Source organism: Lepisma saccharinum, chromosome 18 (genome assembly GCF_977018435.1).
Source record: "Lepisma saccharinum chromosome 18, izLepSacc3.1, whole genome shotgun sequence".
Classification (NCBI taxonomy): Eukaryota; Metazoa; Arthropoda; class Insecta; order Zygentoma; family Lepismatidae; genus Lepisma; species Lepisma saccharinum.
This window is the reverse complement of record NC_139246.1, coordinates 68626513-68648079: the sequence shown is the minus strand read 5'-3', so window position 1 is coordinate 68648079 and position 21567 is coordinate 68626513. Positions and strand designations below refer to the sequence as shown.

The 21567-nt window shown below is 39.5% G+C and overlaps 1 protein-coding gene across 1 annotated transcript; it reads left to right on the top strand.

Annotated features, from left to right (window-relative positions):
• The first annotated feature begins 16459 nt into the window (after positions 1-16459).
• LOC146002315 (uncharacterized) lies at positions 16460-17539 on the top strand. Its single transcript, XM_083140028.1, has one exon. It carries the CDS (start codon positions 16460-16462, stop codon positions 17537-17539), a length of 1080 nt encoding a protein of 359 aa, XP_082996154.1.
• Positions 17540-21567: the final 4028 nt, after the last annotated feature.

Here is a 21567-nt window from a genome sequence, read left to right as displayed (position 1 = left end):
GGTAACTGAGCATTTAGAGTGGACAGATTATACTGCCCTCGAGTGATGACAATTTTTTGATCACGAACTGCAATTGTGTTGTTGTGGTGTGTAATATTGGGGATCAAGTACATGCCATAAAATGCTCTGAGAGCTATTGTTTTGGGATACACTATATCATCATGTAATCTAAGTTTCAATATTGAATTTTGGCTGGTGAGATGGAATACTCCCATGATGCTTCAGATACCACAGGCCTTTTGAAAATCTTCAATTGATGGTTTATTTATTTGAGACAGATATCTAAGAACAGATAAACACAGATGCCCACAATTAACATCTTTGAAGTTTTGAACACGGGCATTATTGTAATAAAGATTAGTTGAGTTTAGATATTTTACTAAATTTTCAGGTGGAACACCTCGAAATGAATCAAACACAAATGCCTCATCTTTTAAATATTTAAGATAACAGATCCAGTGAGTGCCATTATTTTTGTACTTATCCAAATTAACTATGCCACACTCTTTGTTGAGTGGTTGTTCTGGTAAAGAATCAGACATGTACATACCTCTAAAATATTTGATGCGCAGTGGCTTGATTAAAGCTTCAATATCTTGGTTTGTAAGCGGCTCTTGTTTTTTTTTAAACTTATTCATGGCTCTCTCAACACCTTTGCCTTGTTTTTCCATAGCCAGATTATGGCGCTTCATTTAATCTAATTCTGCCTTATTTTTCTTAGAATCTATTACTGTTTTTGCTATAGCAGCTGATCCCCCAGCCAAGCTCCCAACAGCCCCCAAAGCTGCTAAGATGGCCGGGATAGTAAATATGAAGCCACCTGTATGCAATTTTTTTCTAGATTGCTGTAATTTTTTTAATTGAGGGGTGCTAAGTGACAATTTTATACCATGGCCCTTGGCAAGACAAGAATTTTTTTTCTTGCGCTGCTTTTTGGTTAAATGACTATCAATAGTTTTAAAAGATTTAAGACCTGCATAATGTATCTGATACATAACACCCTTAGCCTTCATCCTATGTTTATTATATACATATATTCTGGGATTACATAGTTTAATTAAGAGGCTTAAATTTATTTAATTTATCACAACCCCCCCTCCAGTTTTTGTTTGGTGTTCATAGCTATGGTTGTCCCCAATGCTGCTATTCTCTCACTTAAAGAAGCATCTTTGCTTACAAATCTACCAAATGCCTCCTCTTCTAATTTTTTGTCTGCAACATGTCTCTTGTCAAGATCAGAATGTGTGTTGTATGCTATGTCATGGTCTCTACAAGCAGCATCTAGGGGATTAACACCAGGATCCCCTCTGTTTAATCTATGGTCCAATTTTGTACCGGGACCACAATACTGATAGCCTGGAATGTGTAGTTCAAATGGCAGCTTGTTTATGATGTCATTAACCAGCCCCCGACCCTCAGAGATTTTCCAAAATTTAGGTGTTAGAGTATTAATAATTTTTATAAGATATCCAATCCCCTTAGTGTCATTCACTATAAAATTAGACACTTTGTTGCTTATCATATCCATAATTCCAAACTTTTCATTGTAAAAATTGTGGTTGCCAGCATTTTCCTCCCCAGCTTTCACCAGCAACCTATCTAAAAGTTTCCTGACATTATCAACCCACACAAATTCTTTAGGCAGGGTGTTGTATTGTTTGATCCCACTACCTGTCTTTATCTGTGACCATATGGTCTTGATTAAGTTGTTGTATTTTGCTCCAATGCTAGAATTGACTCTTTTTTGTGTGGGATCATTGTTCTGGTATAGATCATCTGATTTTATTAATATTTCTTTGTAATGCTCATAATCTTGATCTGTATAGCTGCCAGGTCTCTTCCTAGTCAACAGTTCCCACAATCCAGGTGTGCAGGGATACTTAAGAAAAGCACATCTTTCTCCAAGATGAGATTCTGAATATACAATTATATCATCTCCCATAAATGTTACTCTGAAATTGCCAATTCTCTGTATGATGCTACCATCACGCTCTGTGTCAGCATATAAGCCAAAGACCTCATCTTTGTTGTCTTTAGGTGTGCTTAAATATTTTTGAGCAAGAAGACCCAATTCAATAGGATCCTGAGTAGCTTCAATTCTTCGAGGAGCAACAGGACTAGGTGTATGAATACTAGGAAGTGGGGTGATTGGATAATCGAATATGTTCCTTGCAGCTACAGGTACAAGCTCTGTGATCAAATTTTGATTTTGCTCTGTAACAGCTTTGATATTTTTACCTAATTCACTAATAGAATCAATAATATGGTTGTTCTGTTTGCTTGTGTTGTTCATAGATTACTCGGTTCTCTTATTTCCATCCCTTAAATCTTATCACAAGATAATCTCTTAATTTAAGATCATCAATGATTGGCCTTTTCATGGTTATTTATATATGTCTCAATGTCTAGAAAATTGTTGATTTTATTTCTGTATTTACCACTATTGGGTTTCCTTGTCATATCAATTGTGACAAAACCATAGCTGTCCTGGTTCCAGCACCTACTGCAAAACTTGGAAAAACCATTGTAGCTCAAGTCCCCACCTACATATTCATCATGTATGTGTTTGAGGTTGGTATGATCTTGATGAAACACACATATAAAATTGCTGTTGTCAAGGATCAGCTGCTTCGGTTTTTTAGATCAAGTCTGTGCCAGGTAGAAGCAATCAATATTTTTGTGCCGCCCCTGTGTAAAAAAAATTCTAACCTCGTTTTGATTATACAGTATAATGTCATCAAACACAACAACAGAGTTATCAAGACATTCATGCAGTGGCTTAACATCTGGTTCAAAAGTGGCTATATCGAGTCCATCATATAGCTTCATCAGCTGCTGATATTTTAATTGTTCCAAGCTCTTAGAGAAAACATACAAGTGCCTGTTTTTCAAGTCTAACCAGTTGGGTGCCAATAAAAAATTATCAATCATTAGGGTAGTTTTACCACAAGCCGATGGCCCAACAATAAGACATCTAATATTATCAGGCAGCAGCTTGCCATTTCTCTTAATGTGCTGTTCAGGCTCTGGCAGCCTTTTTATAACATCCCAGGTGTTCATAGTATCACTTTGTCTGCCTCGATCCAGCTGTGGTCTGGGAGACCTAGCCATTTCACCAGTATCTTGTTGCCTTTTCTGCGGATGATTTTTTCTATGAGATATGTGTCAGGCTGCTTAGTTTTGCTGAGTTCTTCTTCATAAAACCTGCCTTTGAGAATTTCTCCTCGGTGGTCTTTTATTATATATGTGTATCGGGTCCCAGGTTTAACTTGAACCACTGTAAATAATTCAGTGCTCGATTTCTGGTAAAGCCTCTTTTGAATAAGTGCTTATATTTGCTTATTCTTACTTGATAACCCACCTTGTATTTGGCTTTTCTTGTTGTTGGCTGGTATCTAGAATAATAAACAGTGCTCATCAATTTTTGCTCATCAGATGAAGTTACCTCAGAGGGTTTCATGTTGATTGTGGAATGGACCGAGTTGTTATATTTATGTAGAAGTTCTGGAAGAATATTAAGCCATTTATAATTACCTTGAAGTGTAAATTGTTTATACATATGAATTTTTAGGGTTTTGTTGAATCTCTCTATAATAGAGGCCTTGAGATCACTGTAACTCGAGTAATGTTGTATTGACTGGCTTTTAATAAATTGTTGGAACACAGAATTTTAGAATTCTTTGCCATTATCTGTTTGCAAATAGCGCGGTGATTTTCCACTCTGATTGATGATTGTCCTGAAGGCTTCTGTAACACATTTTCCAGTCTTGGATTTGAGTGGCACAGCCCAGGCAAATTTTGAAAATGTATCTATGACAGTGAGTAGATACTTGTTGATCTTGTCTAAGTTTTTCAGCTGTCCACTTGCCATCTCAACCAAGTCACACTGCCATAATTCATCTATGCCTTTTGTAACCACTGGCAGTCTCTTATAATTATGTCTGGCTTGTCTGTGTAATTCATCAACAATAATTTGTCTAGACATAGTATGTAAACAAGAATATTGCAACTATGGGGTGTTCAGCAGCTGATACTACAGGATTTTCTAAATACAGTTTGTCTCCTATTTGTATATTAAATTCCAGAGAGCCATCATCTTCAGCATAAGATGTTTCTAATGTATTGGGGTCTGTAAAATCCTCTAACTCTACACTGGTGATTTTTGCTTTGTTATCAGTATTTGTTATTGATAAGGTGGGGTAGCGGTGTGCCTGAGGTTGTAGCCAATATTTGATCTTGATTGGTCAAAGTGTGCCCCCAACAAAAAATTGGTAATAAAATTGTGCAGGGGACAGCATATATATTTTGCCACGTGGTGTAAATGGTGAATCATATTCTTTGTTGGGGATACGGTACAATTCAAGAATTAATGTATGTTTAGGATTCTCGATTATGCCAGTTATTTCTTTTTCTGCTGTAAGCAATCTACTTGTTACAGATTCAAGGTGTTCATTGATAGTCCTAACAACATCATCGTGGCCTGGCTTGATCTTTATGTCCACAACACGTTTCTTGTATTGTTGCACAATCTCTTGTAGCTGGGTGGCAAAAACAGACAAAGCATTTGCTTGGTTGGATTCGATGGTCCCTAGCTGTTGCTTGATGTTGGCAACAATTTGCTGTAGATTTTCAACAACTGCCAATTTTGAATTTTGATCAGTAAGATCATGGACTTGTCTTCTGATATCCTCAAACAGGGCATGCAGTTCATTAATATGTTGATTAGTTGGTAGAGTGGCTACTGTCTGAATAAGTTGTTCGATCTGTGTTTGGATATTCGTCATATCTTCTGATTTCAATATGCGATTCACTGCTCTCTTAATATTTTTAAGTTCCTGTGATGTAGGCAGATTTGATACAGTATTCTGCAAAGATTCAAGTGCCAATTTCACATTATTTAATTCAGAAGCATCGGCCACACTTTGCATAGCATCTTGGAGCAGGGTTATGTCTGCCTGAGTAGGTGCTGATTGTTGTAAAATTTCAAGCTTTGTTTGGATATCATCGATCAAGAGATGAAAATGAGGTAGCTCAGATTCAGTGTTGAGGTTTTCAAGTTTTGTGATCTGTTGCTGGACACTGACAAGGGTATCTACAATACCAGGCAAGCGGGATTCTAGAGATTCTTGTACATTTGTCAAATCACTTTGCACTGCAGCTATTGTACCCTCAAGATGGGTTATGGTACTTTGAATTTTTCCAAGATCTTCATATGTTTCAAGTTGCAGCTTAATGTTGGCAACACTCCGAGTTATTGCACTCAAAGCATCAGAAGATGGCAAGTTGTTCATCAAATTTTCAAGTGTCTCAATTTTTTCTTTAACCTCGGCTATGGCATTGTTCAGAGGGTCCAGATTAGGTATCTGGAGTGATTGAATCTGTTCTTTTAGAGGGGAAATCACTAGATCAAAATCTTCTTGTGATTTTATGCTTTTGACAATTGTTTGGAGCTGTGTCTGGATATTATTTATCTTCTCTTCCAATTGTTGTTTCAATTGCTCAGAGTTGGTGGACTGGGTCTTAAATTTGGCTTGAAGATCTGCTACAGCTTCCTCTAAACTTTGAAAATTATCCAATATAGCCAAATCAATATATTTTTGAAGCAGCAATTTGAGTTCAGAATCAATTTTAAGAAGAGGGTGCATGCATTGTGATTGTAAATTTGTAATTTCTAGTTGAATACTGGCATTGAGTGTGGTTTGTAAAGCTTGTAAATCACTTCTTAATTTTTTGACTCTGACGTCAAGCATCAGAATCTCATCACTGTGATCTTCAGGTCTTGTATGGCCAAATATATCATTAGGCATTTTGATTTAGTGGTTATTTATTATTGAATATCTAATTCTAAATTCTATAAAAAAGGTATAAGCCTGTCATAGGATCCCGGGACCTCAATATATAAGCAGTCACCAGCAGAAACAGTATATACAGTGCCAGAAACCATGTTTGAGTGCTTAATTCTATAAATATTTCTCCCTACTGAAATCTTGACATTACCCTCGGGGGTTGTAATAAATTGTAATTGACCATCTACAGGTAATTGGTAATAATTTAAATTATTGTTAAATATGTACAATGTTTTACATGTTTCATCACCAACATCTGTAAGTATGCTGTTCAGATGAATAATTAACAAAGCACTTAGTTTAGATATTATATCAGAAGAGGGTGCTGGTGTTGGCAGGTCCATAATAGCCTGTTTTTTGAACCCAAATAAGTTCATCGGCATATTTATTTATTTCAAATCATGCTTTGTAATTGGGCATTCATTACCACTTTTCAAATCACAATGAACCCATGGTAGAGTATGTATGTCACATGACAAAATGCATCTCTTATCATCATGTGGGTCCAGAGCCACTTTTCTTACAACATTTGTAGTCAACAATTGATCCTCACTCTGAATTCTGCATTCTGATGTTCTGATTGAACTCTGTGATTTGAGACAATTTTTGTAATCTTTAAATTGGAGCTCTTTGTCTACAGTTACTCTGCCAATGCCCTTGGCTTTTTTTGCAACAGCACCACTACATGTTTCCAAACTGTACATCTTGGCCCTTAACCCAGCAAATGCCACAATAACATCACCAAGTGTCTCATCTTTTAACTTGCCAGGCACTTTTGTTGTGGGGTTGAATCTTTGTATGTTCACTGGTATCAAAATATTCAATCAATGCAAGCTGTGATATATCTTGATAAACATCTTCTGTCTAAATATCAAGAATAAAGCTATCTGTGTCAATGTACATCAGTTTTACACGATCACCATAAATAGGCTTCAACACATTATAATACAATTCTAACATGTGTAATTTGGCCAATTACAATATCACAGCCCTACATAAATAGGCTTATCAAACTTAATCTTTGTTTTTTTATAGTAAAAGTGCCATGTGTTCATCATAAATTATTCTGTAGTAGAAATTAGGCTTTGCTATCAATTTTTTGCTCAGGCTGGGATCAGTAATTAATTTAACATCAGTATGTTTTCTGATATTCTCTATGGTTTTGCCATACACTGAATTTACCATCAATTTAAACAAAGTCTTATCAAATTGGCTCATTGCAGATGTTCGAAGCTCTGTGTTTGTATCAATATATGGCTTCAACCATCTTGAGTGCCTGAACCTCAAAACTTTGCCAACTTTGGTCACTTGAACACCATGATCCATTAGGAACTGGAGGTTTTTGTAATATATGACATAATCCTGTTTTGGCTCCCGAGTCAACATCAATTTCTTTTGTTTAGAGCCAGGTGAACACTTAACCTCAGGAATTGGGGCCAGATCAGAAAATTTCTTGTGTAAATCATCAGGAATTGTCAGATCAACCTCTAAGAACAGGCCATAGTCACTGTCATCAAAATCCTGAAGATCTTCAATATTGAAATCTTCAACCCACTCATGCCCTGCATATGGCAATTTATCCATCATAGCATAACCATAGAGGCTATTGGCATCCACATACAGTATTTAATTTGATGGCAGTGCTGGATCATAATTGAAAATATACTTGTTATTTGCTCTGGCATATCTCTGAGAACATTGCACAATGCCTCCTCTTATACATTGTTAAATAAACAGATACATGTCTTGATCCTGGTTAAGATCCAATTGCATTTTAGTATTTAAAAACATTGCAAACCATGCTAGGCCTGGAGCACTGTAGAAATACATTGGGACCAGCTCATAATTTTCCATGGAAGATTTTCTAAATGCCTGAAGTATATCAGCTAAGAGAGTCACATCAAGTTTTAAATATGCCTTGTGATAATCACCAAATATCTGGCATTTTAAATTGTTCCACATCAACTGGGCATGGTGATAATCTTCATCAGTGATTCCAGATGCTCTGAATTTGCTGTAGAACTCTTGTTGTGGTGACAGAGCACACTAATCAAATTTAGAAAAATCTGTAACATAATCATATGGGTATACACCCGTCCACTTAAATAATTTCAGGTCCTGATTTGGAAACAAAGCACATGTGATTTTGAATTGATCATCAGATAATTGGCTGGCCAGTGTAGCCAGGCTAGCGGACAGAATTCTGTATGAATCAAGAAATCTTAAGTGAATGGGAACACCATTAACTTTAATTATCTTGCTAATGGCAATATATTTCTCATTATTTTCTGCTAAAATATTTAAATTCTGCTTGTCAAACCCCTCGTACCTGATCAAATGATGAAAATCATAATTGGATGCACCATGGCAAAATATAGGGACAAATTTTGGTCTCTGGATCTTAATATTATAGCTACTACACATTGCCATTTTGAATTTACCATCTATATGAGAATGGTGTTTCACCTTGATATTTGTATCTGAAAATTCAGAATCACATACCGGGCATTTTTCTGCATTGTTGAAATTTTCAATCTGTTTCTCTGTTAAAGGCAACATAGGTTTTGATTTAAAAGGACATTAGATGCTATGTTATTTCACTCACTTTCTATTCTATGTGCAAATTTTTTGATGGCATCTGCTCCCATGTATAAATATTCTTTACTAACCACACCATCCTGTACAACAACATAATAAAAACTAGAAGGTTCATGTAACTGGTATGATGTAATTGAAGATTCATCAGGATCTGGGCTGCAGAATGCAAGGGGTTTGAGGTTTGATTCAAAATCACAGACTATATATGCTGGGTGTTCCAACAAGACTTAAATTTTTTTGAATTTGGCATTTTCACTTGGATTAGGCATCACCATATGAACAGGTATATGGTTGCCACAGTATTTCAGATGCTCAATTAACTTGTTTTTAGCAATTTCTGTATTCACTTCACGAACCCCATTTATTATTTTTTGTTCATCAAATACAGTTAAACATCTTCTACACAACTTGCAATATTGTCTTAGATTTGTCTAGTTGTGTTCTAACTAAAGCTTCAAGATTATGTATCAGAGTGTAATGGTGTGTGCCATCCTCTTCAATTAAGAGCAGATCAATCGGAACAGCAGAATCATCATCAAGTGTACTGATTCTGAGAGGTGCTATCAAGCAATTGCCACGGCCAGTAGAACAAATAAATACATTAATAGATAATTGTTTACCATTGATATCCCGGCCTTTTTTCAAATTTATCAATATTCTGAACAGACATTGGATATTCTAAGCCCTCCATTGCATCATCAAAATCATGTTCATGTTGTTTATAATAAGTTAATGTCTGAGGATTCCTTAAAAATGGATACAAAGCAGCTAAAATACACCACAGAAAGCATTTCTCATCATTATTTTCTATGCTAACCACGGCTGTTTTGTTTTTAACATTGCCAGGTAATGGCAGATATGTAGATTCTTGTAAAAGGACTGAATTCAGAAATATTAATATATAACTTGTGTGGAGTTCTGCATAGGCTCCATCCTGATTCTTTTGCTGCAAATTCAGAGTGTTTAATATTCAATTGATCTATCAAACTGCTTATTATTTTGTCTGAATTTGTATTTGAATATATAGCTACAGTTTCTGTTATGTGGGGCTGTGTAAATTTTGTGCCATTTGGCTTCTTATATTGTGTAAACAATTTGAGGGACAGCTTATAAGAGCCATTTTGTGCATTTAGAATTGCCTGCACATCAGGATTTATACTGTTCAAAAAATTCTTAAAGTCACATTTTGGCTCTGATATAAAACGGTGATCCCTAAGTTGGCCATTAAAACTGCTATGGATGGGTTCATAGCGTGGCTGCTTTGCTGCTCTAGCATTAACAGGTGTTTCATGCTTCCTTTTCAGACCAGATGAAGATGGTTTTGTAGGCAATGTTGATCACTGTGCAGAACAAATATCTATATGTTTATATGTGAAATATTCCATGATATATTTTCTATGGCATTTTTGGCATATTTTTGTAGGTGTTCTGCATTTTTCTGGATCACAATTCTTTTGGTGCCTAGCCCAATTGGGGCTGGATATATTTTTATTGCATTGATTACAATATTTTTGATTTGGCATTTTTGTTGTTGTTTATTATATAAAATTTCTTGGGATTGAAATCAAAATTCTAAGCTTAATAAAAAATATCAGTTGGGTTCAGCAGTGCGCTTTGTATATTTAGTGTGTGTGTGTGTGTGTGTGTGTTAATATTTTTGGCTTTGGTATTTATATAAAATTTCTTGGGGTTCAAATCAAAACTCTATACTTAATAAACCTATGACTGGTTGCATAAAGCTGATAGCCTACATGCACAAAAATAGAATAAGTACAGAAGCACTGCCCTACCACAACTGCATGTTTACACAGGCATGTCCTAGAAAAACAATAACCTAATACCATGTGTCATGTATAACAAACTGGGGCAGATATAAACCCTTTGTTCAATATATTACAAATATGTTTGATATGAATAATAAAAAATTCTGTATATTAAATCAAATAGATTTGTAATTCAATTTATATAAATTTGCAATATTTTTGTGTTTAAAAAAATATGAGGAGCACTGCAACAACATACCCTTACTCTTCAACAACTCTCACAATACTGGCTGATATGCAATGCAAAATCTCTTTATATAGCCTAAGCACGGACCGCATTGAAAACATCTGAAACAATAAGTCAATCAGAATATAACATATCATCACATTATGTCATAACCAACCAATCAGAAAACAACACATGCCTAATAATTTATTGCATAATATTGGGTAATAATTTGTTGCAAAACATGATGCAATAGAAATAAACCAGAAATAGGCCACAAGTGGGCCACAAGTGGACCGGAAGTGGACCGGAAGTAAACAGGAAGTGGAGCGGAAGTGACCGGAAATGACCTGAAATGAACGGAAGTAGACCGGAAGTGGACCGGAAGTGGCCGGAAATGGGCCGGAAATGACCGGAAGTAAACCGGAATTGGACCGGAAGTTACCGGAAATGACCGGAAATGACCTGAAGTGGACCAGAAGTGGACCGGAAGTAAATATGTGTGGGTGTGGGTGGGTGCAGGTGTATGTGGGTAGCTCATATGAGCATCTTGGCTTACTTTTAGGTGTAGCCAAAACAATATCAAGAGGGGCTTATTTTTAACAAGCTTATGGACAACAATCTCACAGATGTAGCTTTTGTAAGTGTAGACAAATCAATCTGAGGGGGCTCATCATTTCACGGGAAATTCCCGAGGGCATTTTTACAAAAATCTTGGGTTATACAGGGTACCACACTTGAGCAATAAGCTCATATGCACATCTTGAGCTAGTTTTAAGTGTAGCCAAATCTGCCTGAGGGGGCTCATCATTTATCGAGTTTATAGTATTGTATTTTACACTACTGTCTTCTTGGAGGTTGAAGGCTGAGCCCCAGATGTACTTTCGCTTAGACAAGTAAGCCTATGCTTCTTGGCATACGCAATTGTGATGTGTTTATTGCATCCGGAACACAGTTCGGTGGCAGGCAAATGCTTGCCTGGCACGCAGGTGCGACAATGTCTTGCAAAATGTTTACTTGATATGGTTCTTTTGCACACAGGGCAACTTTTCATGGAGCGCATTTTTTTCGGGGTATGTTTATTTATATGTGATCTGTTAGTGGTAGAGTGTTTACAAAAAAAAATGCCTTATGAGAAAAATTTCGTAGGCTAATTCTAATTAGTGTTAGTTTGAGGGGTTTATTTATGTGCTTTAGTCAACCCTGTAAAAAAATAAAAAATATATATATAAGAAAAATTTGATTGTAGATAGAAAAAAAGCACAATAAATATTGTATGCATGTGTAATTCTATTTAGCTTATTTTTGCTAGACACGAATCTTCTTCAGATTTTATTGCCGATTAGTATATTTTTCTACCAATCTAGTAGAGGTGTGAAACTATGAAAATGTTATTGTTTATATATATTCTATTGTTTTGGCTTATATAATAGCAAATATATATATATATATATATATAGCTATTTTGAAATTCTAAAACTTTCAGGTATACTTTCAGGTATTTTTTAATTTATTTGTGTTTATAGTATTTGTCGGGCAATAGCAGATAAAACAAGAATAGTTTTTCTACGACCCATAGTTTACGAGTTACAAAACAACTTAGAAATTACATCTTGAAATTTTAACTTATAATAACTCGAAAACAGTAAGCACTAATCATTATGTTTCCAATAGGTTGCAGAGTACTTTCAATTTTTTTATCAAATATCATTAAAATTTTCGAAATAGGGTAAAAACTAAGGCAGCAAATCAAGTTTCTCAAAAAATAAAAAAAATGTCTATATTTTCGAAACTTGAGGGTGTGGAATCGATTTTATTTGCTAGTCGAATAGTTTTCGTCAAATCCTATCCAACAAACCTAAAATCATCATCCTAGGTCAATTAGGAGCCAAGAAAATCGATGTCTTGGAAAAACATCTTAAGACAAATGTTTAAGAAAATTTTCTTGAAAGACCGGAAGTAACATCTTGAGATACCGGAAGTCGACTTTCTTAAAGATTAAGATATTTGTATTAAGACGTTTTCCAAGACATTGATTTCCTTGGCTCCTATGGGGCCTAGAACCATGTAACGTTGATCTATGTATATACCAGTACTTTTCCTACATGTTCACTCACCTTACAACCCACCCGATCAAAAAATAAAATTCACACATGTATAAATTTAAATATAGGCTCCATATTGAAACAAAATATCATTTTTTTCCCCTCCTCTCTCTGGCCAAGATTGCAAATAATTGCACGAATAATACCATGATATTTTTAGACTGTAGGTCCAGGTCCCCCGAACCAGACAAGATTTGAGTTGGTGTTTTTAAGTCCACTTTATGTGCAGTAAGGCTAATTGGGACTGGACCTACAGAGTACTAAAGTGTTATCCGAACCACTTGTGCCTCCAGCGAGTATCGAACGCTTGATTGCAAGACTACCACTGCGCCATAGGGGAGGCCCAGACGACTTATTTGCACTACAACAAGCAAAAAATAAATTCATATTTGTGCATATGGGAAGTCCAATATATAGTTGGCAATGTGTGATGTGATCAGCACCAAACATTTAATTTTTATGTATGTATATTTAAGTTCCGTGTTTGCCCGACCCTGTGGCCGAGTGGTTAGCGCATCGCGCTGCGAGGCCAAGGGTCCCGGGTTCGAATCCCGGTCGGGTATGGTTGTTTGTGAATGTCCATTTTCATCCATTTCATCACTCATCCCCTTCTTCGCAAATTAGCCAAGAGGTACAAAACGCGAAGTAAAATAAACTAAATCAATCAATCAATAAATCATTATGTTCCGTGTTGCACTCATGAAATTAAATTTTAATTAACTTTCTTTCTATCCATCTCTCAATCTATATATTGCCTGTTCATATTTGGCACAGTCATTGCGAGTCGGCCATTTTGTTTACGTAGCAAAAAAAAATTGAAGCTATTTTTTTCCGAAATACTCGCTGTGACCACAAGCATAATTGGATATAGTTGTCAGATTTTATTTAATTTTAGGTTTAATGTCAATAAGCGTGTATAAAAAAACTAAATATTTTAAATAAATAAGATTCGAATAACTATGTACTTGCACTAGCCATTGCGATGGCGCAGCGATAGCGTCGTTGAATTGTAATCAAGAGATCTCGGGTTCGATACTCGCACAATTGGTTCTTGAAACTGTAGGTCCAGCCCCGATTAGCCTTACTGTGCATAAAGTGGACTTAAAACATCAAATCAATCAATCAATCAGTACTTCCACTAGCTTCTGCGATGGCACAGCGATAGCGTCGTTGCCTTGTAATCAAGGGTTCGATACCCGGTGGAGGCACAAGTGGTTCTTGAAACTGTAGTTCCAGTCCTGATTAGCCTTACTGTGCATAAAATGGACTTAGAAAACACCAACTCAATCATTCAATCAGTACTTCCACTAGATATCAAAAACACGCAACTCTCCTCTATTTTTTCTTGCCTTCCTCTAACAATTTAACACATTTATTTTTTTGAAATATGCCCCGCACACATATTTTCCTACCTACCAACAACGGCACACAGAAGAAAAAAGATATTCCAGCTACCAAGATGCATGCTCCAAATATATAAGGCAGAGAGAGAGACATGAAACATCTTCTATATTCGTATCATGCCCAAGGCATGACTCGAATCCGGGACCCCGGACGCCATAGTCCGATAGCCTAATCGTTTCATAAAAAAGGCCCGAGTATGAAAGAAGCTGGATAGAGCTTCTTTCAAGCAAATGCCACCTGCGATCTTCAGCGGATGTAAAAAAACCGCTGATACGAATTCTTCCGGAATCGCAGGAACAATACTGCAAACACAGCTTTACGCTGAAAGCACCGTTATTGAGAGACGCGGTCCCTCAACGGCCGAAGTTCGAATTTCGTTTAAATAGCTCGAGAGAATATTTCTCACCCCAGTCGGTATCTGAAATCTATCGCGTGCACAGTTAGTGCCTCGGAATTATACAAGTTGTTGAACTAAGAAAGTTATGGCGTGAATAGTTGTTACCGAACGTTACAAACTGAGTTACAGCGAGGAGTAGTACGCTATCGAAAAGGAGTTTTATTTCAGGAGAGTTCATCTGAGTTTCATCAACGAACCAGCGAGTAGATTGTCACTTCCAGATCTACAGGTAAAGAACGTTCCTCTATCCTTGTCTTTCATTCTCTCACACCCTTGCCAGACCAGCTAATTATAGTGTTTAAAGTTAATCGTGAGTGTAGTTCTTATTTCACGGGGCTAGTCCCCTTGCTTGGTTAAGTGTAGACGTAGCTCTTCAGAGTTATACCCCCCTCTTACAATACACCTCTCGCAGCCAAATAACCTAGAATATCAGGCTTCACATAGCCTATCTACGATCCCTTAATATAAAACAATCGGGGATTGTAGGTGGTGGAGGTTTTGCGCGGCCTTTTTTTTCATACATTTCCCCTCGCGAAATATATGTCCAATTTTTCGTGGTTATTTTTGCCCCCTGTGCTTTAACACGTTCACTCCGTTTACAACTTAACCTTCTATTATTTTTACCGCTTCCAGTTACTTCCATTTATATTTACATTTTTGCGTCTTTTTTACCCCCCTCTTGTGTTTTTATTGTCTTTCAACACGCGTTAATTTTGACGACACGGTCCCCTAGCGAAGTGTCGCCACCTGTTCGAAGCCCGAACGCTCCCCGCTGTAACTCCTAGTCCTTTGGTTTACGCCCCCAAGCCGTTCCGTAATGGCTTTTTTCTTGTTTTATGAACCCCCTTATGCTAGAAGGCCTCCAGTTCAATGGAACGGCCGGGGAGGATGTCACGCGCTTTCTTGACCGCGTAGACAGCTTCGCAACGCTTAATGAATGGGATTCCGGAAAAAAGTTGCGAATGGTTTCTGCTTTTCTGGCAGGTTCAGCGTTTCGTTGGTTCGAAGGCTGAAAAAGCTGTACAGGTAGACGAAGCAGTGACCTACGATTATTTAAAAACCCAGTAGCTCGACGAGTTTACAGATTTGGCCGATAAATTGCAGCTGAAAGAGAAAATCAAATGTCGCCTCCTCACGGACGTCGAATCTGTCATGGAGTATATTCGCGACAAGATACAAATGTTGCACCGTCTCGATTTCAACATGCCCACGGTCAAAGTTATCAAACACTTGACCAGGGGCCTCCAACCGGAATTTATGCGCGAGACGTACAGGCGAGAATACGCTTCCGTCCCGGACTTTTTACGCGATTTAAAAGAAGTCGAGAAGCTTCAGTTCCTTATAAGAAAACGTAAGGCACAGCAACTTTTGTCCGACGCTAATAAAGATTCCCTGCTGCGCCAGATGGGCGACCTTACCGCGCAGAGTCCCAGGAATCTCGCGTTTCAAGACACCGCGGCGCCGGCTCAGGATCTCCCACGGACCGGTGAAACCCCGGACCTTGAACAGAAAGTCGCAGCCCTTGAAGCTGAGCTTGACTCGCTCAAGCATAACTACGAAGGGAACTCGAACCCGAGACCTCCGTCTAACGAGACCGGTATCGCAGAACAGTTAAAGAACTTGTCTCGGATAATCGATGCACTTTCCAGTGTTTCTCCCCGTCAGCAGCCACCTGATGTAAGGAGGTGCGATGATTTTTATCGCGCCCCCCATAACTCCCGCGCCCAGTCCTCTGAAGGTTCTTTTTATAGCCAAGACCAGTTTCGCCCGCAGTTCAACGATTGTAACAGGTCTTCCCGACATGACCGAAGACAGCAGTCACCGGACGGATATTCACGTTTCCAGCCCCCACGTTTTCAATCATCATCGCCGCGAGTGGTCAAGGGGAACGCCGAGACGGAATTCCGTGTTCTCGAGGTTCTTACCCCCATCGCACAGCCGATGTTTGCCAGGCCAGGGAAAATAATTTACAACGGCCACTAGCGACCGGGGAAAGAGACGTGCCAACGCCCCCAGTTGTTAACTGTCTATCCGTTCAGATGTTCCCAAACGCAGAGTTGGTATCTATTAGCGTATTGCAGGCAGGTAAACCGTATAATTTCATTATTGATACGGGTTCTATGATTTCGGTAATTGGTGCCAAGGACGTTCCAGCAAGTGCACCACGTTTTCAGATTCCCACTCTCATACAGGGTGTGACAAGCACACCCCTTGCGCTAAAGGAGATCGCGCTTTTAAAATTTTCCGTAGATGGCTTTACATTCCGCAACCCGTTTCGAGTTCCTCCGACGTTTGAACAGGGTGCAATTCTGGGGAACAACTTTTTGAGTAATCAGCGGGCTACTTTGGACTTCCGCACAAATCGTCTCACCCTATATCGTTTTGGATCTCCAGTAAAATCTACTCTTAGGACCACTATCCACAGGGCGTTCGACGTGTCTATCAAGCTTGCGCACATGATAAAAGCTAATCTCACTCCCGAATTTGTCACGGCGAGGAAGATAATAGTGAAAGCTCGCTCTCACCTTTGTATTCCCGTGCGCTTGGTGAATGGAATTGCCGATTCCGACACGTTATTGGAACCTGACCTTCCGTTTCAACAGAAATCTGGTATATTAATTCCCAGGGGTATTTTAAATGCCCAGACCAACCTTCTCTGGATTAGCAATCCATTGACGCACAAGATTACCATTTCCAAAGGCCAGCGTCTTGGTTCGGCTGACGCTTGGCAAATCCCGGTCGCCCCTGCCGACCCGAACGGGGACAGGGCGTGTGACACCGCCGGAATATTTCCCACCCCGGCTCAGGTGAATGTCACGACAGAAACTGAAGATGCTAGTAACGCATCTCCGGTTGACAAGCAGTTCGACATAAATCCGGACCTTACGCCCGTACAAAAACAACAATTGTTGCAACTCTTGAATAAATATTCCTACGTTTTTTCTTGGTCCGAAACTGACGTTGGTCGAGCTACAAATTACGTACACCGCATTCGACTGGAAGACGATGTTGTTTTCCTATCAAGGCCGTACCCGGTGCCCATTCATTTGAGAAAAGAAATGAATGAGCAAATCGACTCCCTGTTACGGCAAGGGGTCATCCGGGAATCTACGTCCCCTAACAACTCGCCTGTGTTTCTCGTGCGCAAAAATAACGGGAAATACCGCATGGTGCAGGGATCTTCGTGCACTGAATTCTAACACCATCTTTGATGCGATTGGTATGAACGATCTCAATGAGACTCTATATCAAATGGGCGGCAAACGTTTCTATTGTAATCTTGATTTGCACCAGTCGTATTTTCAGTTACCTCTGTCGGAAGACAGCAAGCCGTATACGGCATTCACAGTGCCAGGGAAAGGCCATTTTGAACTTAATTTTGCTGCAATGGGCGCAAGCACCAGTCCTATCGGATTAACAAGGTCGATTCACCTGGCTTGTGCACAAATGGATCCTTCCACGTTCGCCTCCTACATGGATGATCTATACTGTTTTTCAACGAGTTCTCAGTCTTATTGACCACCCTCGAACAACTGTTCAAGTGTTTAGAGGCGGCCGGTTTGAAACTTACCCCTTCTAAATGTTCCTTCGGTTATAGCCAGATCATCGCCCTCGGGAACCGAGTTGGCCATTTCGGTTATTCTATCTCGGATAAGATTATCGACTCAATTACACATTACATCCAGCCCAAAACCGTGCGTCACGTGCGCCGCTTTTTGGGTCTTACTTCCTACGTCCGGCGGTATATGAAAAACTACTCGGACATTGCCGCACCGCTTCAGGCTTTGGTAGGAAAGAATAAGCGTTTTCAATGGGAAAAGGAACAACAAGACACCTTTGAAACATTAAAGAAGGCTCTTATTACGGCCCCCGTTCTCTTGCCGTATAAGCCTGACAAAGAAGTTCGGGTTTATACTGATGCGTCGACTACCGCGATTTCCGGGATATTGATGCACCAAAACTCTGAAGGGGCGTGGCTCCCTTGTGCTTACTGCTCACGAAAATTGAAAGATTACGAGACTAGGCTCGGGATCATTGAACTTGAACTGTTGCCCATTCTTTATACGTTAAAGAGCTTCAGGTTCTATCTTTTAGGACGCCACTTCTTTTTGTTCACCGATAACAAAAGTATAAGGTATCTGCGCACAGCGAAAACTCTCTCCCCTAAACTCTTACGTTGGTCCTTATCGATAGATGAATATTTTTTTACGGTTTCACATTGCCGCGGTACTCAAAATCCAGCGGACCCCTTGTCCCGGGATACTGGTATCGAACCTACCGACGACGCCCCAGAACTGGAAGAGACCAAGGTTTTATTCATGCAGGATAAAACCATTGATATTGCCTCTCATCAGCGCGCGGATGAAACCCTTGGCAGTATCATTCGCATTTTGGAGGATCCACAGGGGGAGGGCAGCCAGGCCCCCGCCCCCCTCCAACGGCAGGCGTGTTACCATTCCATCGAAAATGGGTTGCTCTATCAGCTCCATCGAATGGCCTCGGGTGCACAGAAGCTTCTGTGCATACCGACCGCCCTCCGTGACACGGTGATTGAATCTCTCCATTCATTGCCGACCGGAGGCGGCCACATGGGTTTTTCCAAAACTTACAATCGAGCCCTCAAAGAAATTTATTTTCCCTTTATGAAGAACTTCATACAGCGAAATATCAGGGAATGCGCAGTGTGCCAAGCGAATAAGAAGCCGCCCGGTTATCCGGCCGGCGAGTTATTAACTTATCCGCCGCAAAAACCATTCCAATCAATCGCGATTGACTTCAGTGGCAGTTATCCCGCTTCAGGACCGCTCAGACATAAATACATACTCGCGGCGACTGACTTTTCAACCCGGTATATGGTCGCACGTTCGACTCCCGACGTGTCGGCTCAAACGGCGGCCGACTTTCTGTATGAAGTGATTATATTCCGGTTTGGGATCCCAGAGACCATCCATACGGATAAAGGAAGCGCATTTACCTCTAAGCTTTTCCAGGAGTTGAATGAAAAGCTAGGAGTAAACCTCAAGTTCGCGCCCACGGCGTGTCATAATTCCTTGGGTATTCAGGAGAAAGGACATTGCAGTTTGCAACAGATTCTCAAGAACTATGTAAATTCGTCCCACACTAATTGGGAAATGTATCTTGGCCCCGTCCTCTTTTCTTATAATACGGCCCGCCAGCAGAATATGCGTTATTCGGCGTTCTATCTATTGCATGGTTTCGAACCTCGCACTCCTTGGTCTGCAATGTTACACAGGAGCGTGTGTGCAAGCGTAGAGAATGAAATGAGATTTAAAATCCTGGATATGGCACGTGCAGCGGCCGCAGAACATCTCCAAACTCGCCTCCACGGCGTTAAGCCAGCTTATGACGGACGACATTCTCAAATCTCGTTTAATAAGGGCGATGAAGTCCTTATTTTTGATGCCACCCAGCGCATCGGAACTTCTAGAACATTTTCGGGACGTTTCACCGGGCCTGGTACTGTAATCGAACGCGTTCACCCTAATTCGTACCGGGTCCAATTGACAAATAAGCGCGGTCAGGTGATTATTGACGAGATTGGAATAAAGCGCCTTAAACTGTATCATCCGCCCCATGACGATTAGCGAACACCGGGAATAAGGGAAGGTTGCCACCCACAACCCCCCTTTTTGGCTACTTACCGACGGTCACCTATAACTTTTGCTATATATCAGTGGTCAATGAGCAGCAACGATCAGACAGGCAATTTTTTTTTACAATAAATTTAACTTTTACATAAATCGCTAATAAACAAATATCTCCCTTATGCGAAAATGTTGTGAAAGGTATTGTTTTTCGCCAATCACCGCAGCTGCACGTAGTGCAGACTGTACGTCACCCACACCATAATTATGAAGGTCACGAAGAAGTAAGAGATGTTAAATAACACTATGAGTGTTTCTATGTAGCGCACAGTGTAGTAGTCTCAACGATAAGTTAACAATTCAGTTAAAATGCGCTTATTATATTATATACAAGTCCCACCAGGGGCACCTTCTGTTTAACAGAGGGGGAAGGACGACGTATGCCGGAGGCTTTTGAATTTTTTATCAAGTCGTGTGCTGAGCACACGATAAAGGACTTACACGAAGTACATTCTTCACGAGTTTGGTGTGCGGATGGACGAAACTGGCGTTAAGAATACGTTCACATTTTTACGCATATTATTTTTTTTTTTGCATTAGAGTGGAAGGATTTAATAGATTTTATACAAATAGTACCTTTGTCGCTTGCACGGGAAAATATACCTCACCGCACATTCGTAATAATTGTGCTCAGAGTTCATTCCAGTTACATTAAATATAGAGAGATAAATAACGACGACAGAGATTTAAAGGTGCTGCGCCAATGAAGAGACAATGAATAAATAAATCAGTGCATGAAGCGAAGTCGGCTTCATTAAGTAATCAAGCGACGGTTAGATTATTATTCTCCCGTTTGCTCCCACACTTGAATAAGTATATAGCTACTGACAGCATAGACCTATAATATGGCGTTACTTGCTTCATAAGAGATTTAACTTTGTTTTTCTCAACAGTGCAAGCGTTAAGTTTAAAAGAAAGGAATAATTAGTTAAGCACTTACTTATCACTGTAGTTTTGGTACTTTCATCTTTATAACTGTAATAGCGATTTGTTTGTTTTTACTTAGAAGCTGCCTGCTTCATCGTTTCCCGCTCACGACCCGCTTTCGCGCAGTCTCCATGCTGCAGCTCATATTACTAGGACCTCATAATAAGCGAAATAGCATCGATACCTATCACACTTATGAAAACAAAGGCTTTACCATAGTAAATGCGGCCATACATATTAGCGTATTAGTCCAAGTCAGTGCACACTCGGAGCTGGAAGTGCGTCCTCAACACACCACGCTCCGCGCTCCTATGTCAATGTGATCCTCCCTCCCGCGAACGCTTGCGTGCAGGACGAGGTCCTGGATTTACCACTGCCGTTTCACATTACCCAAGCGGGGGAAAGCCTCTGTCATTTATCGCCCATCTATCGTATGATGACATGTCCCTATTTTAAAACCATCCTTTTTGATGGGCAGAGAGTCGTTCCGGCGGCCCACTTTTCAGCACCTGTTTATGTCTTGACTCAGGAAAAAGGGATGGCGTTTGTTTATCACAACAGGCATGGTGACCTGGAACTGCATTGAACGGCGTCTGAAATTCTGCTGAACTTTCTCGACCTCGTGTTGGTAATCA

Excerpts from the sequence above, each read along its gene's own strand:
- LOC146002315 (XM_083140028.1), top strand. The coding sequence starts at position 16,460 with ATGATTTCGGTAATTGGTGCCAAGGACGTTCCAGCAAGTGCACCACGT.